The sequence below is a fragment of the Rana temporaria genome, chromosome 7 (assembly GCF_905171775.1).
Source record: "Rana temporaria chromosome 7, aRanTem1.1, whole genome shotgun sequence".
Taxonomy (NCBI): Eukaryota; Metazoa; Chordata; class Amphibia; order Anura; family Ranidae; genus Rana; species Rana temporaria.
Window position 1 is genome coordinate 8006214 of NC_053495.1, and position 17509 is coordinate 8023722.

Consider the following 17509-nt stretch of genomic DNA (forward strand, 5'->3'; position numbering starts at 1 on the left):
ATAATGTCGAATCTATTTTCTCATAAATCGAAATCTATTCTCTGTAATGTCGAATCTATTATTTCTATAGTGTCGAATCTTTTCTCTATAATGTCGGATCTTTTCTCTATGATGTTGAATCTTTTTCCTATAATGTCGAATCTCTCTATATCGAATTTTTACCGCAACGAAAACGAAAATAAAGCATTTTTTATGTCGGATCTTTCGGTTTTCGTTTCTTGCACTTTCGTTATCGTTTGTTAAAACGATAACGAAAAAAACTGATTTTCGGACGAAAATGCATTCTAACGAAAACGAATGCACATGTTACTCACTGTGTCTCCGGCTTCACTGTGTCGCTGACTTTGTGGTGTCTCGCAGCGGTGACACCTATGCCGAAATCAGGAGATAGGGTCTCCTTCAGCCCCTCCCACTTCAGATTCCTCACCAGTCAGCTGACCTCTAGTCTCTGTCCACCAGCCATGCCGTGACTGACCGTGGGCAACTGCAAAGAGGCTTAGTGGGCGGCCGCGGGCTCCAGGAACAGCCCAGCTGGGCGGCCACAATAAGGCTGGGAGAGCAGTGACACCTAGCAAATTGTCATTTGACCCCCAGGTTGAGAACCACCGTAATAGCGGGATGAGATAAGTCATCTGCTTACTTTTTCAGGATGATCTCTGAGGCTCCTTTACTGTACATGCGGTAATTTCCATCATCCAGTTTAACGACGGTGCTCATGGATTTCCTGGCAGAATTAAAGGTGTACACTTTGTACAGTTTCTCCTCGGGGATGTTAGCGCGCACTGCCTGGTAATCTTGCTTTAGATCCAACAGAAATCCTAGCAAACCGCATTCTGTCTTATTGCCGACTTGCCGTTTGAGACCACCCTCCTTTTCCGCTGGCTGAGCAAGAAGATTGAAAGTTCAATAAGATGAGGAACTCACTATATACACTACTGTGCAAAAGTTCTAGGCAGGTGTAAAAAAAAAAATGCTGTAAATGAAGAATGCTTCCAGAAATAGAAGTGTTAATAGTTTAACCACTTGCCTACCGCCGTATAGTAAAATGATGGCGGCAGACACCCTCCCTCCCTCCGGGGTGGACGTCATATGACGTCCTTGTTTTCCCAGCGTTCTAGTGAGCGTGCGTGCGCCGCCGGAGGTGCGCATGCTCGCCGCATCACTGTGTACTCGATGCGTGTGCCCGGCGGCCACGATGGCTCATCACAGAGCAGGGATGTGGAGCTGTGGGCCAGATTCACAAAAGAGATACGACGGCGTATCTCCTGATACGCCGTCGTATCTCTGAGATACGATTGTCGTATCTATGCGCCTGATTCATAGGATCAGTTACGCATAGATAGCCCTAAGATCCGACAGGTGTAATTGACTTACACCGTCGGATCTTAGGCTGCAATTCTAGGCCGGCCGCTAGGTGGCGATTCCATTGCGGTCGGCGTAGAATATGCAAATGACTAGTTACGCCGATTCACGAACATCCGCTTTGCCCGTCGCTCTAAATTTACGTTTCCGTAGAGATACGCGGCGTAAAACGAAGGGTGCCCTCTAGGTGGCCTAGCCAATGTTAAGTATTTCACGTCGTTTGCGTAAGTCATCCGTGAATGGTGCTAGACGCCATTTACGTTAACGTCAAAACCAATGACGTCCTTGCGACGTCATTTAGCGCAATGCACGTCGGGAAATTTTTGGGACGGAGCATGCGCAGTACGTTCGGGGCGGGAACGCGCCTAATTTTAATGGTCCCCGCCCCATTTGAATTAGGCGGGCTTGCGCTGGGCGGATTTACGCTATGCCGCCGCACATTTACAGGTAAGTGCTTTGTGAATCAGGCACATACGCTGTAAACTTGCGGCGGTGTAACGTAAATGGGATACGTTACGCCGCCGCAGCGTAACGCAGTTCTATGTGAATCTGGCCCTGTGTGTGTAAACACACACAGCTCCACGTCCTGTCAGGGGAGAGGAGAACTGATCGTATGTTCTTGTATATAGAAACAACGATCGGTTTCCTCCTCTCATCAGTCCCCTCCCCCTACAGTTAGAATTACTCCCTAGGACGCACAATTAACCCCTTGATCGCCCCCTAGTGTTTAACCCCTTCCCTGCCAGTCACATTTAATAATGCATTTTTATAGCACTGTTCGCTGTAATAATTGTGAATGGTTCCAAAATAGTGTCAAAAGTGTCCGATGCGTCCGCCACAATGTCACGATAAAAATCGCAGATCGCCGCCATTAGTAGTAAATAAAAAAAAATGACAGAAATCTATCCCCTATTTTGTAGATGCTATAAATTTTGCACAAACCAATCAATATACGCTTATTGCGTTTTTTTTTTTTTTTTTACCAAAAATATGTAGAAGAATACGTATCGGCCTAAACTGAGGAAAAAAATTGTTAAAAAATAGTTTTTGAAAATTTCTTATAGCAAAAAGTAAACAATACTGGGGTAGATTCAGGTACAGCTGCGCGCTCTTTACGGAGGCGCAGTGTACCCTTTTTACCCTGCGCCTACGCAAATTTTTGGCGCTACGCTTCATTCATGAAGCAGTAGCCACGTAATTTGTGTGGGTGCTCTTCAAAAATGCCCTGCGTAAGGGCGCCTAATGTAAATGATCCCGTAGGGGGCGGGAATCATTTAAATTAGGCGCATGCTCAGTCGGGAAACTTTCCCGACGTGCATTGCGGTAAATGACGTCGCAAGGACGTCATTTGCTTCAAAGTGAACGTGAATGGCGTCCAGCGCCATTCACGATTCACTTACGCAAACTACGTAAATTTCAAACCTCGCGACGCGGGAACGACGGGTATCCTTAGCATTGGCTGCCCCTGCTTTTAGCATGTGCAGCCTTACGCGAAACCCGACGTACGCAAACGACGTAAACTGCGTACGCAGGGCTCGCGTAACGTTGTGAATCGGCGTTAGTATGCAATTTGCATACTATACGCTGACCACAACGGGAACGCCACCTAGCGGCCAACGTAAGAATGCAGCCTAAGATATGACGGCATAAGGAGCCTTATGCCGCGCATATCTTAGGCTGCCGTCGGCGTAACAAGGTTCCTGAATCAGGAGAACTCGTTACGCCGGGGCAAGTAAGCAATTGCGCTGCGTAACTATGGTTACGCAGACGTAATTGCTCTCTGAATCTGGGCCACTGTATTTTTTTTCAAAATTGTCGTTCTTTTTTTGTTTATAGCGCAAAAAATAAAAACTGCAGAGGTGATCAAATACCACCAAAAGAAAGCTCTATTTGTGGGGGAAAAAATTATCAAAATTTATTTGGGTACAACGTCGCACGACCGCACAATTCTCATTCATGTGTGACAGCGCTGAAAGCTGAAAATTGGCCTGGGCAGGAAGGGGGTGAAAAGGCCCGGTATGGAAGTGGTTAAAGAACAAAACGAAAAATAAATGAACAGAAAATAAATTTGAATCAATATTTGGTGAGACCACCCTTTGCATTCAAACCAGCATCAATTCTTCTAGGTACACTTACACACAGTTTTTGGAAGGAACTTGGCAGGTAGATTGTTCCAAACATCTTGGAGAACGAAGTACAGGTTGTGGATGGCGGCTGCCTCAGATCCTTCTGCCTCTTCATGTAATCCCAGACAGACTCAATGATATTGAGATCAGGGCTCCTTGGGGGCCAAACCATTAGGTCGTTTTTAATGACATTGGCTGTATGTTTGGGGTGGTTGTATTATCCTGCTGCAGAATACATTTTGGACCTCCCTGTTGGTATGACATGATGGATAAGTATCTGCCTGTATTTCTCAGCATTGAGGACACCAATGGTCCTGACAAAACTCCTTTTGCAGAAATGCAGCCCCAAACTTGCAAGGAACCTCCACCATGCTTCATAGTTGGCTGCAGACACTCATCATTGTACCGCTCTCCAGACCTTCATTAGAAAACTGCCTCCCGCTACAGTCAAATATTTCAAATTTCGACTCGTCAATCCAATGCACCTGCTGCCATTTTTCTGCACCCCAGTTCCTATGTTTTCCTGCATAGTTGAGTTGCTGAGCCTTGTTTCCCAATCAGAGGTTTTGGCTTTTTGGCCGCAATTCTTCCATGAAGACCACTTTTGTCCAGACTTCTCCAGACAGAAGATGGATGTACCCGGGTTCCACTGGTTTCCTCCAGTTCTGTGCTGATGGCACTGCTGGACATCTTCCGATGTGGAAGGGAAGTTAGCACGATGTGTCTTTCATCTGCTGCATTAAGCTTCCTTGGCCGACCACTGCATTAGTGGTCCTTAATGTTGACCGTTCCTTGTGCTTCTTCAAAAGAGCTTGAACAGCACATCTCGAAAGCCCAGTCTGCTTGGCAGTCTTTGCCTGGGAGAGACCTTGCTGATGCAGTATAACTACTTTATGTCTTGTTGCTGTGCTCAGTCTTGCCATGAAACTGTCCTTCACAACCTCACCTTAGTAGCAGAGTTTAGCTGTTCCTCACCCAGTTTTAAGCCTACACAGTTAATCACTGTGCTTCAACATATGAAACTGATGATCATTAGAACCTGCTTGGTATAACTGATTATTCATACACCTGACTCTAATCTTACAAAATCCCTGACTTTGTGCAAGTGTAAGAATTGATGCTGGTTTGAAGCAAAGGGTGGTCATGCCAAATATTGATTTGATTTTAATTCTTCTTCTGTTTTCTCACTTTGCATTTTGTAAATTAACCACTTAAGGACCGCCTAACGCCGATATACGTCGGCAGAATGGCACGGCTGGGCACATCAACGTATATGTACGTTGATCTTTAAGCCCAGCCGTGGGTCGCGACCCGGTCCGAAGCTCCGTGACCGGGACTGCGGGACCCGCGGACCCGATCGCCGCTGGAGTCTTGCGATCTGTCCCCGGAGCTGAAGAACGGGGAGAGCCGTGTGTAAACACAGCTTCCCCGTTCTTCACTGTGGCGGTGTCATCGATCGTGTGATCTCTTTTATAGGGATCCACAATCGATGACGTCACACCTACAGCCACACCCCCCTACAGTTGTAAACACACATGAGGTCACACTTAACCCCTTCAGTGCCCCCCTGTGGTTAACTCCCAAACTGCAACTGTCATTTTCACAATAAACAATGCATTTTAAATCCATTTTTTGCTGTGAAAATGACAATGGTCCCAAAAATGTGTCAAAATTGTCCGAAGTGTCCGCCATAATGTCGCAGTCACGAAAAAAATCGCTGATCGCCGCCATTAGTATTTTAAAAAAAAAATTTTATAAAAATGCAATAAAACTATCCCCTATTTTGTAAACGCTATACATTTTGCGTAAACCAACCGATAAACGCTTATTGAGATTTTTTTTACCAAAAATGGGTAGAAGAATACGTATCGGCCTAAACTGAGGAAAAAAAAAGTTTTTTCATATATTTTTGGGGGATATTTATTATAGCAAAAAGTAAAAAATATAGCATGTTTTTCAAAATTGTCGCTCTATTTTTGTTTATAGCGCAAAAAATAAAAACCGCAGAGGTGATCAAATACCACCAAAAGAAAGCTCTATTTGTGGGGAAAAAAGGACGCCAATTTTGCTTGGGAGCCATGTCGCACGACCGCGCAATTGTCTGTTAAAGCGACGCAGTGCCGAATCGCAAAACCTGGCCTGGTCCTTTAGCTGCATTTTGGTCCGGGGCTTAAGATAAATAAACAAATAACATACATTTTTTAAGGGATTTCTTCACACCTACCTAAAACTTTTGCACAGTACTGTGTCTATATACATGATATATATAAATACATACATAAAAAAAATTAATAATACAGATAGCTAATCATTAATGCCAGATTTGTCCTTTGGATAATGCCCATCCACACATACATTTGGGGTAAAAATTGACATACCTAAATGGACACTGCAATGGAGTCACTGGTGGCTTTAGTGCTATTGTGTTATCACTCCAAACTTGTAAGAAAGTACAATTTTACCTATTTAACTGTTTGCCATGTATGTGACAGGACAGCCATTCTGCCAGGTGAGAAGATCAATAAGGACACTTAACTGTCCAGAGCGACCGCGATGTCGGCAAGTCGATCTGTCTTTCGGCTCTCGAGTGGAGGCGCTGCCATCTTCGGTAAGGGAATCAGGAAGTGAAGCCTAGCGGCTTTACTTCCTCGTTCCTACCGTGCATGTGCGGCTCGCACTGCACGATCCCACTGGTCCCTGCGGTCTTCTGGGAACTGTGTGTCTCCCATGAAGACAGCGGGGGGGACAGAGAAAGGCTCCGGAAGTGGCGTAGATACCCACGGGTGGCTCGGGTATCTATGCCCGAAAGTAGAAGCAAAATACCTGTATTAGACAGGTATCTGCTCCCCCCTCCCCCCTGAAAGGTGCCAAATGTGACACTGGAGGGGGGGAGGATTCAAAAAAGCGGAAGTTCCATTTTTGGGTGGAACTCTGCTTTAAGTTCATATCCATATTATTCATGGTCTCATATTGCTATAAAGTTCCTTGTTTACATAACTCAGTAACTCAAGCTAAGGTTTAAAACCATCAGAGAAGTGACTGATCTCTTATAAGAGAGCTTGAAAAACAGCAATCAAAGCGATCTGCTCTGCTCTCTCTTCAGCTAACCCATCATGCTCTGGAAATTCTTTGTCTGTAAAACAAAACATCCTAACCTAAAAAAAATTAAAAATTAGCCCACATCATTTTAGTTTCCCTTGAACCTAACGCAAATATTGTCATTCGTGAGACTTAAGCTTTATTCACACTTGTACTACTCGAAAGTTGCTCTGACTGTGGAGTGCAACTATGGTCATACCATGGTCATTACCACTGGTCAAAGCCAAAGTTGTATCCAAGTTGCACCCATCCAAAGTTGCATCCAAGGTGCATCAAAATGCACCTTGGATGCAACTTTGACGCAACTTTGGATGGGTGCAACTTGGATATAACTTTGGCTTTGACCAGTGGTAATGGACAACTGTTGCATTGTATAATAGTCAGGTATGACCATAGGTGTGCAAAGGGGTGTGCCAAGTGTGCCTAGGCACACCCTAATCCTGAAGTTGGCAACCAAATCGTGATCTACCTGCCGATTGTGAGCAAGTGACAGGTAAACCGCGACCCCCAGAATCTGAACAGGAGGGGCAGCGGGGGTGGAATTTTGTGGAACCGATCTGTATTTTCCTTCTGCAGCAGCTGAAAGTAGGCTTCTCCTCCTTTCCCTCTCCCTGACATTCAGCTGCTACAGGAACAAACTATTGGGGATTGGTACCAATATATGTCACAGCCGCCACCCCTCCTGTCCCTGTTCATCTTCTTTCTGCTGTCAGAATCGATACCCGGGAAGAGGTCAGAAAAATATGTCATACACGCAAATGTGTTGGAGCTTTGAGGTGCACACCCTAATGCAATAGGCTGTGCACACCTATGGGTATGACTTTCATGCAACTTTTTAGGGTTAACATTCAAATCTATGGCCCTCAAGTTGCATGAAAGTCGAACCAAAGTAGTGCATGAACTACTTTGAACTTCCTGCAACTTTAAGTCGCACATATATGAATGGTTATCATTGGAAAACATGGGGAAGGACCTGTAATGTGACGTTGATGTCCAAGGTTGCGTAACAAGTCACACAAGTGTGAATGAAGCCCTGGATAAAGCATCAAGCACGACCCCAGCCTGGGATTATCCAAAGGACAATTATTTGACCTTCTCAGAAGAACCAAAGACAAGTGCTCCTGACATTCAGTCCAAGAGATAGCACAATAACTTGACTTTACCAGGACTTTGGATGTGTATGCACTGTTGATTCCAATGGCATTCACTAGAACATCTAAAGTTTTGGCTGAAAGGGCACCAGGGTCTGGGATCTCCTTGTAGTGGACATCTCCAACGTAGGCCTGAACCACAGTCATTCGATTGGTTGTCAAGGTTCCAGTTTTATCCGAGCAGATTGCCGTGGCGTTGCCCATAGTCTCACAGGCATCTAAATGTCGTACTAAGTTGTTGTCCTTCATCATTTTCTGTAATAAAGTAGCATTTGTGTTAAGTGTCAGTGAAGAGGATGGCCAGTCAGGACTTTGGACATGGAACATTAAAGTGAAAAGACTTACTTTAACAGAATATGCCAGAGAAATGGTTACAGCCAGGGGGAGGCCCTCCGGGACGGCTACAACCAGCACAGTGACACCGATGATGAAGAATTTCACAAAGTACTGGATGTAAATGGGAGTGCACTCAGGAAGCCATTGCCTTTTCTGGACAACAAAGTTATCAATAGCAAAATAAAGAACCAGGATGATCACCGTGATGGCCGACATCACCAAACCTGCAGGACAAGGACAACCGTTAGCCGGAGCAGCTTAGAGAAAAATGTCAGTTCCATACAATTCCCTGAAATAAACAGACTCCATATTGTAGTTGTCAGGGTCGTTTGAAGGAATTTGGGGGCCCCAAGCAAGAAGCGGGGGGGGGGGGGTAAGTTGACAAGTGTAAAAAATTACTCTGCTACAGAGCTTTTTTTCTCAGAAAATAGGTGCAGGAACTCAACCACGACCCCGTTCAGATTTCAAAAACAGTAGACGGGTCTTAAAGGGGCATTAAATACCAGGATTGCATTACATACAGAGTGTAGAGTTCAGGGGGGTTACACACAGACTGCAGAGCTGTCACTTGTAAACACAGAAACCAAACTTCTGTGTTTACAAGTGATTGTGGTGAGCAGGCATCAAAGGAGCCAGAGGTGGTGGAACTGAGTTCCCCCTGAAAAAAAGCCCTGCTCTGCTATAAACCAGATAAGCGGGGGGGGGGGGGGGGGCTTCTGCTGCCGAACGTCGGCTAGTACTTCTTCTGACTGCCTCCCCCCATCTTCTATTTAACCCCCCTCCCTACCGCATACCGCTGCATACAGCTGCTGCCCCCTTTAAAAAAAATATCCTGTATTCAGAATCGCTGTTTTCGGCAATCTGAATACTTTGAAATGTAAAGGAGGGATTTGGGGTCCCCCGATCCCTCCATAAAGAGTACCTGTCACCACCTATTACTGTCACAAGGGATGTTTACATTCTTTGTGACAGCAATAAAAGTGATAACATTTTTTTTTTTTTTAAACACAATTTAATAATGTAAAAATAAATAAAGTAAATAAGAAAAATAAATACATTTTAAAGCGCCCCTGTCCCCGCGAGCTCGCGCAGCAGAAAACGCATACGGAAGTCGCGCCTGCATATGTAAACGGTGTGCAAATCAGACATGTGAGGTATCGCCGCGATCATCAGAGTGAGAGCAATAATTCTAGCACTAGACTTCCTCTGTAACTCTAACCTGGTAACCATAAAAACAAAATCAAACGTCGCCTATGGAGATTTTTAGGTATCGTAGTTTGTTTCGCTATTCTACGAGTGCGTGCAATTATAAAGCGTGACATGTTTGGTATCTATTTACTCGGCGTAACATCATCTTTCACATTATACAAAAAAATTGGGCTAACTTTACTTTTTCTTTTTTTTTTATTAATGAAAGTGTCTTTTTTCCCAAAAAGTTGTGTTTAAAACACCGCTGCACAAATACCGTGCGACATAAAATATTGCAACAATCGCCATTTTATTCTCTAGATTCTCTGCTAAAAAAAATATATATAATGTTTGGGGGTAATTTTCTAGCAAAAAATACGGATTTTAACTTGTGAACACCAAGTCCCGGATTCAGAAAGGACTTCAGATACGTAAGTCCAAATGAGCGCCGTCGTATCCTGAATTTGGCCAAGATACGACCGACGTAAGTCCCTTACGCCGTCGTATCTTGGGTGCATATTTACGCTGGCCGCTAGGGGCGCTTCCGTAGAATTATGCGTTGAATATGCAAATGACCTAGATACGCCGATTCAGAAACGTACTTGCGCCCGTCGGATTTAGCTACGCCGTTTACGTAAGGCGTATGTCCGGCGTAAGTTTACCACTCATAAAGCAGGGGTAAGTCATGTTAAGGTATGGACGTCAGAAACGTCGGAACAGCGTCGTATTTTACGTCATTTGCGTAAGTCGTACGTGAATGGGGCTGGGCGTAGGTTACGTTCACCTCGACAAAGCATTGAGCCGACGTATCTTAGGGAGTATTTGCGACGTGATTCTGAGCATGCGCGAGCATGCACCGTTCGTTCGGCCATGCATTTACATGGGGTCACGCTTCATTACAATACAACACGCCCACTGCCTTGCTACTTTGAATTACGCGGGCTTACGCTGGCCCATTTATGATACGCCAACGTAACTTTGGGAGCAAGTGCTTTCTAAAGAAACAGTACATGCCTCTCAATGTTACGTCGGCGTAGCGCATAGGAGATGCTCAACGCAATTGGCACTGCACTGACAAGCCATTCACCTCTGCAGCTAGGGGTTCGGATCCCGGTCTCAGCTACATGTGAATTGAGTTTGGTGGTCTCAGCCCGGCTCCCGGTGGGTGTGCTATGCGAGGTAAGCCTGCGCTTAGTACGCCCACCCCCCTCCCACAAAAACCACCACACTTACACTCACTCGAAATTGGGTTAACATGCACGCACTTTGACCACGCGGTCTCTAAAAAGAGAGGCGAAGGACTAACGGGGCTGGTTGAGCGGGCTAGATCCTCTCACTCCCTTATAGGGAGTCCCTCTGCCCCGTTGGGCTTCAAAGCGGAGCAGGTAGGGCGGGCTGTGTGGGAGGACCCCCTCACACACCCGCCATTGCCACCTGGGGCATGGAGAAAGGTGGCAGATTGCCTCTGGGGGAGGCCTGCCTACTCCCAACTCCTGCAGTCCGGCTCCTCTCTCGAGTACACGCACAAAATACACTTTAAAAAAAAAAAAGATACGACAATGTATCTGAATCGCGGCCCTTATGTCAGAAATAGGCTTAGGCATGAAAGGGTTAAACTGAGAAAATATAACATTTTAAAGAAAAAAACAAGGTCATTTTGATATTGATGACAGCCACACGTTTATCTATGACAACAGCATGGATTCTTAGGAGAAGAGTCCAGGTGCTTAACTGGCATGCCTGCAATCCAGACCTTTCACCAACTGAAAATATTTGGTGCATCTTGAAAAGAAAAACCCGACAAAGAAGACCCAGGACTGTTGAGCAGTTAGAATCCTAGGTCAGGCAAGAATGGGACAACATTCCTTCACCAAAACTCCAGCAACTGGTCTCTTTAGTTCCCAGACCTTCACAGAGTGTTGGTAAAAGAAGAGGGGACGCTACACCGTTCTATACATGGCCCCACCCCCAACTGTCCCATACAATAATTGGATGGCCACAGAGGACGGATATTGGGTTCTCTGGAGGTTCTCTGCATGGAATTTGACTTGGGAAGGGGGGTCATTTTCAGTAGTTTGGAATAGCCAGGGTCATGGACTCATGGTCATATACCTTCATATATCTATACAAGTCACTTACCTGCTTTTCCTATCTGCACTGCCAGTTTGGTCAGCTTGCCCTGTAGGACTGACTTTTCCTTCTTGTGTGGATTTACTTTCTTCTTGTCCTTTTCGTCTCCATCGCCCCCCTCAGCACTTTTCAGGGGCTGCATTTCCATGGCAGCTGCCCCATCTTGTTGTTTGGCTGTAAAAGCAGAAAGAAGTGATTGGCGCCATGTTGTGTATGGAGGGTCAGATATTTCTAGAAGTCTTGGTAGGATCTCATGACCCTCATACCGCATTGCAGCCCAGGCATTTCACAATGCTGCTGCATTTTACCAATCTTCACCTGTGGATCATCAATGTCAATATACCATATAAACAGAAGAGAGTGAACTAAAAAATGTAGGTACCCAAGGGGCACTGGGATATAATTGTCTGCAGATGATGTGTGTGCAGCATGTTTATGTATTCAGAGCAGGAAGATATCAATTACAACTAGGAACAAAAAGATGTATTGGGAGACAAAGAGATGGGATAGAAAAGAGTGAACGAAAGAGAAGGAAGGCGGAGAGGAAAGGAAGCATAGTAAGGAAGGAGGAGGAAAGGTGGTAGGGAAGAGGAAGAGAAGGGAAGAGAGGAAAGAAAACATAGTAAGGAAGGAGGAGGGAGGGAAGAGAACGAAAAGGATGAGAGGAAAGGAAGTGTAATAAGGAAGGAAGAGGGAAGGTGGGAGGGGAAAAAGAAGGGAAGGGAGGAGAGGAAAGGAAGCATAGTAAGGAATGAAGAGGGAAGGAGGGTGGCAAGAGAAAAAAAAGGGAGGAGGAAAGGAAAGGAAGCATAGTAAGGAAGGAGAAGGGAGGAAGAGAAAAAAGGAAGCATAGTAAGGAAGGAGGAGGGAGGGGAGAGGAAGAGAAGGGAGGAAGAGGAGAAAGGAAGCACAGTAAGGAAGGTAGGAGGGAGGGAAGAGAACGAAAAGGATGAGAGGAAAGGAAGTGTAATAAAGAAGGAAGAGGGAAGGTGGGAGGGGAAAAAGAAGGGAAGGGAGGAGAGGAAAGGAAGCATAGTAGGGAATGAAGAGGGAAGAAGGGTGGCAAGAGAACAAAAAAGGGAGGAGGAAAGGAAGCATAGTAAGGAAGGAGAAGGGAGGAAGAGAAGAAAGGAAGCATAGTAAGGAAGGAGAAGGGAGGAAGAGAAGAAAGGAAGCATAGTAAGGAAAGAAGAGGGTAGGAGGGAGGGGATATAAAGAAAAGGAAGGAGGAGAAGAAAGGAAGTGTAATAAGGAAGGAGGGAGGGAAAAAGAAGAGAAGGGAGGAGGAGAGGTAAGGAAGCATAGTGATAAAGGAAAAGGGAAGAGAAATAAGGAAGGAGGAGAGGAATGGAGACATAGTAAGGAAGGAAGAGGGAAGGAGGGAGGAAAGAGATATAGAAGGGATGATGAGAGGAATGGAAGAATAGTGAGGAAGGAAGAGGGAAGAAGAGAGGGAAGAGAAGAACGAAGGAGGGGAGAAAAGGAAGCAGCGTAAGGAAGGAAGAGGGAAGAAGGGAAAGAAGAAGAGAAGGGAGGAGGAAAGAAGAGAAGAAGGTGTAGAGGAGGTATCCTATAAACCAGGGAGAAAAGGAAGCAGAAGACCAAGAAAGAAAGGGAAGGATGAAGGGTAGAAAGGGAGGCAATGAAGGAATGGACGGAGTTAGGGGAGGAAAGAAGGGGGGAGGAAGAGAAAGAAAGGTGGGGATGAAGGGAGGCAATGAAGGAAGGTGGAAAGGAAGAGGTAGGAAAGACGGGGAGAAAGGGAAAGATATAAGGAATGAAAGACCAGGGAAGGAAGGGATGGAGGAAGAAGGGAGGCAACAAGGAAAGGGAGGAAGAGAGGGGACAATATAAGGAAGGGAGGATACAGGGAAGGGATGAAGGGGAAGAGAGGGAGGAAAGAAGGGGAAAGAGGGATAATACAAGGAATGGAGGACACAAGGAAGGGATGAATGGAGAAGAGAGGAAGGAAAGAAGGGGAAAGAGGGATAATACAAGGAATGGAGGACACAAGGAAGGGATGAATGGAGAAGAGAGGGAGGAAAGAAGGAGAAAGAGGGATAATACAATGAATGGAGGACACAGGGAAGGAAGGAAGGAAGGGGCGAAGGGAGACAATGAAGAAAGGAAGGAACAAAGGAGAGAGGCAGGGAATGAGGGAAGAGAGGGAAAGATATATGGAAGGGAGGACAAAAGGAAGGAGGGGATGAAGGGAGACAACGAAGAAAGGAAGGAAGGATGGAGAGAGGTTGGGAAGAAGGGTAGAGAGGGAAACATATAAGGAAGTGAGGACACAGGGAAGGAAGGGGGGGGCAGGAAAGAAGATGGCAGTCAATAAAGAAATGGAAGGAAGAAGGGAGGTAAAAAAGTAGGGGACAGAGTGAATGAGGTAAAGTTGGAGGGGGGAGGGGGTGTAGGGAAGGAATGAGGCCATGAAGAAGAAGGGAGTAAATTAAGGCATCGAAGGAAGGAAGGAAGGAGGGAGATCCAGAAAAAGAGAGCGTATAAAGACTGTATATGTTGTTTGCTTGGTTGTATTTGCAGTATGCAGCCCTCCCCAGTGCACAGAATTTACCTTTGTTCTGGATGGTGTCCACATTCCCATCTTGCATTTTGCCTACACAGTGGAAGTTCAACAGACAACAAAGAGCAGAACATGAAACATCAGACCAAACAAGGAACAAGACAGATGAAGCAAATCCCAACCAAATCCACACTACGAACAGACATGGGTATCTCATATATTGCTCGCTCACTTTTTAGAGGTTACAGTACCAGTTTGGTTTACTAATCGCCAGTGGTGATATTCGTTATTAATCTATTAATGTACATTGTCCAACCAACAAAAGGTTACAATTCTCAGCTCGGAGTCTGATTTCATTTTAGGGCAACACAGCTGTGTCCTACATAAATCTTCCTTCCAATGTCTCCAACCTTCACTGCTCAGCTTGTGCTCCTCTGAAATGTAGGCTGAGGCTGGGTTCACACTACTACACTACTTTCATCCTACTTTGCTCTGCTACATTGGTCCTACATTTATCCTACATTGGTCCTACATCCATCCTACTTTCATGAACAGGATACTACTTTGGTCCGACTTCAATGATATTCAATGGGCCTGAAGTAGGATCAATGTAGGACCAAAAGTAGTACAGGGAGCATTTTCAAAGTCAGACCGACTTGTGTAGGACGCTACAAGACGCTCTCATAGGGAAACATTGAACACAGAGCAAAGTAGGATGAAAGTAGTGTAGTAGTGTGAACCCAGCCTTAGGGTGTTTTCTAGAATAGATGAGAAGGAAGACTGATGGAGAACAAGGAGTGTAGGTGTAAGGCCCTTCAATAGACACCAAAGACCACCCCTACCAACACACAAGGCTCCAGTCATTCTTGATTATTGTTGCCTGGTTCTAAGAAATGTGGCATTTTAACTTCTAACATGCAAAATTAGCTACTACCACACCTCAGATATACCCGATAATCATCAGAACCTGTATACTGTATGGCAGCTGCCTTTGTATATGACATAACGTGGAGATAAGCTAAGTCTGAGGTCTGCTTAGAGGACTACCAAGACACAGATCCTGAAATAGATGACCATGGGCGTCCGCAGGTAGGGGCAAGGGGGGGGCAATTTCCCCCCCTGGAATCGTCAAGAAGGTGTTGTAGTTGCCAGCTGCAGTGCCCATCGGCGACTTTTTTTCTGAGTCAGCCGGTTGCTCTCTGTCCTGACACATCTGATGTCCCTCCCTCACCCCCGGCCCGATCATCGGATTGAGATGGCTCAGCAGCTCGGCCGTTCCGCCGCTCCTCTTCAGGGATTGTTGTGAAGATCTGGCTGGCGCCGCCCACTCAGTACAGTCAGAGAATGTACATCTTTTTATATTGCATGGGCGACCTTAAAATGATGCCCCCACCCCCCCGAAAAAAAAAAAATCTGCGGAGGCCCATGTAGATGACTAATAATGAGGGACTCCAACCAAAAGGAGAAAAATAGCAAAGACGCCAATATGGTTTAAACATGAATGTCTTTACATTAATTCCTATTCAAGCTGGTCGGTAAGTAGGCTTGGTTTTTCCCTGGGCATTCCCCAGGTTTTTGTTGTTAATTCCTATTCATACCTGGACATGACAGACTTGGAAACTACCAATTACAGAGTACTTTCCCTAAGCCTTATCAATAAACAAGATGCTCGGTCTACAGAGAGGAGAGTAAGGATGTTACAAATGGAACAATGGATTGTGGGAAAATTAGATGTTGACATACCATTCACTAAGTTGGCATTTGCATTATCAGTGACGTTTGCCCCTGCTGCCCCATCTGTAGCTGCAGGAGGATGAGAGGATGGGTGGGTGGTGGTACCGACTGTGATAAGAAAATGAAAATAATGACAAGAAAGCAAGTAAAATCACAGCATGAAAACATGAGTACAAAAGGAGGGAAAAGAAATATCTGTGTATCAGGTCAGGGAATCTGTCTGAGGTTTACATAACATGGAACGGTGCTCAAAGAGTCACCAATTGGTCGGACTTTAGAGGCATAAAAAAACAATGTGGAGTTTTAGAAAAAATATAACAATTTATTGAAAAAAGTACATAGTATGGTCACACAGAATAGTTAAAAATCATATGAAATTATACAATTTGCACAGTGAGCCCTTGCGTATCGACACGTTTCACCGTTAGGCTTCTTCAGGATACGGTCAAGGTTCAGAGAGGTAACTGTAACGGCACCCCTAATGGGACAGGGAATAAAGCCGTTTAGGATATTCCATTCCCGAACACAAGGCAGCTACCGACACCCAACAATCCGGGGGGAACACGACCCTTATGAATTCCCCCATTAACGAGACACACAGCTCTATATGAAGTTCAAGCAGGTTTGACAACCTTTATTGAGAAATACAGCTCTTATATACACAAATAGAATACTGCAGTAACCAAAAGAACAATGACCCAAATCCACCCACAACATCACACAATGGTTCATAACGAACCCCCTCCCCCCCAATACACATCATCCTTAATACATCTTTTAGCAGACATCCTGTCTGTCTGTTGTGATGTAAATGAATCTAGGATGGCTTCTGAGGACCTTTCATTGTGGCTTGTGCTAATTGATCCTGTATTGTGTGAAGGAGTCCTGTGATAATGTGTATTGTAAGTTAGCAGACAACCTAAAGGTCAGGCGTCTGAGTCATCAGCTGTAGTTAATTAGCTCATGAAAATTAGGTCAGGTCCCGGAGCCAGGATGTCTGCTAAAAGATGTATTAAGGATGATGTGTATTGGGAGGGGGGGGGCTCATTAGGAACCATTGTGTGATGTTGTGGGTGGAGTTGGGTCATTGTTCATTTGGTTCTTTTTGTGTATATAAGAGCTGTATTTCTCAATAAAGATTGTCAAACCTGCTTGAACTTCATGTAGAGCCGTGTGTCTCGTTAATGGGGGAAATCTTAAGGGTCGTGTTCCCCGGATTGTGGAGTGTCGGTAGCTGCCTTGTGTTCGGGAATGGAATATCCTAAACGGCTTTATTCCCTGTCCCATTAGTGGTGCCGTTACAGTTACCTCTCTGAACCTTGTCCGTATCCTAAAGAACCCTAACGGTGAAACGTGTCGATACGCAAGGGCCCACTGTACAAGTAACAAATTGTATAATTTCATATGATTTTTAACTATTCTGTGTGACCACACTATGTACTTTTTTTAAAATAAATTGTTATATTTTTTTCTAAACCTCCACATTGTTTTTTTTATGCCTCTAAAGTCCAACCAATTGGTGACTCTTTGAGCACCGTTTTTTGTTTCCTCAATTATATGGATGTGGCAATGTGAGTGCCTTCCTTTCACTATTTTTCCTTCACATAACATGGTCCATGAATGGCCAGTGTCAGTGGAAGGGAAGAAATTCTCACTTAGGGATAAAAGAAGACCTCAGTTACTAATGTGTGAGATGAGGAAAACCTATATCCACAAATTTAAAGGCAAGAGAATAAAACCAAAAACAGCTTAATTCTCAAGATTGGGTGTTTGAAGCGAAGACCAGTTCTCTTTACGTCATCTTAAGAAAAGTTGATTGGCTGTGGAGGAACAATCTATGGCCTTCCTCATTAGTCACT

At 45.0% G+C, this 17509-nt stretch overlaps 1 protein-coding gene across 11 annotated transcripts in view; it reads right to left on the minus strand.

Annotated features, from left to right (window-relative positions):
- Positions 1-17509, minus strand: part of ATP2B2 (ATPase plasma membrane Ca2+ transporting 2) — a 226662-nt gene that overhangs the window by 51789 nt on the left and 157364 nt on the right. For 6 of the 11 annotated variants that reach the window (XR_005750530.1, XR_005750531.1, XM_040358825.1 and 3 more), the window contains exons 9-14: positions 15660-15758; positions 13968-14009; positions 11402-11566; positions 8084-8298; positions 7751-7993; positions 641-882 (exon numbers count right to left, since the gene is read on the minus strand). Coding sequence is in view for 9 of the 11 variants with exons in the window: in XM_040358825.1 (XP_040214759.1) it covers positions 641-882; positions 7751-7993; positions 8084-8298; positions 11402-11566; positions 13968-14009; positions 15660-15758 (1006 nt within the window). In the remaining 2 variants the exon portion in view is untranslated. The remainder of the gene's footprint in view (positions 1-640; positions 883-7750; positions 7994-8083; positions 8299-11401; positions 11567-13967; positions 14010-15659; positions 15759-17509) is intronic. The other 5 variants (XM_040358826.1, XM_040358828.1, XM_040358827.1 and 2 more) reach the window with 3 other exon arrangements.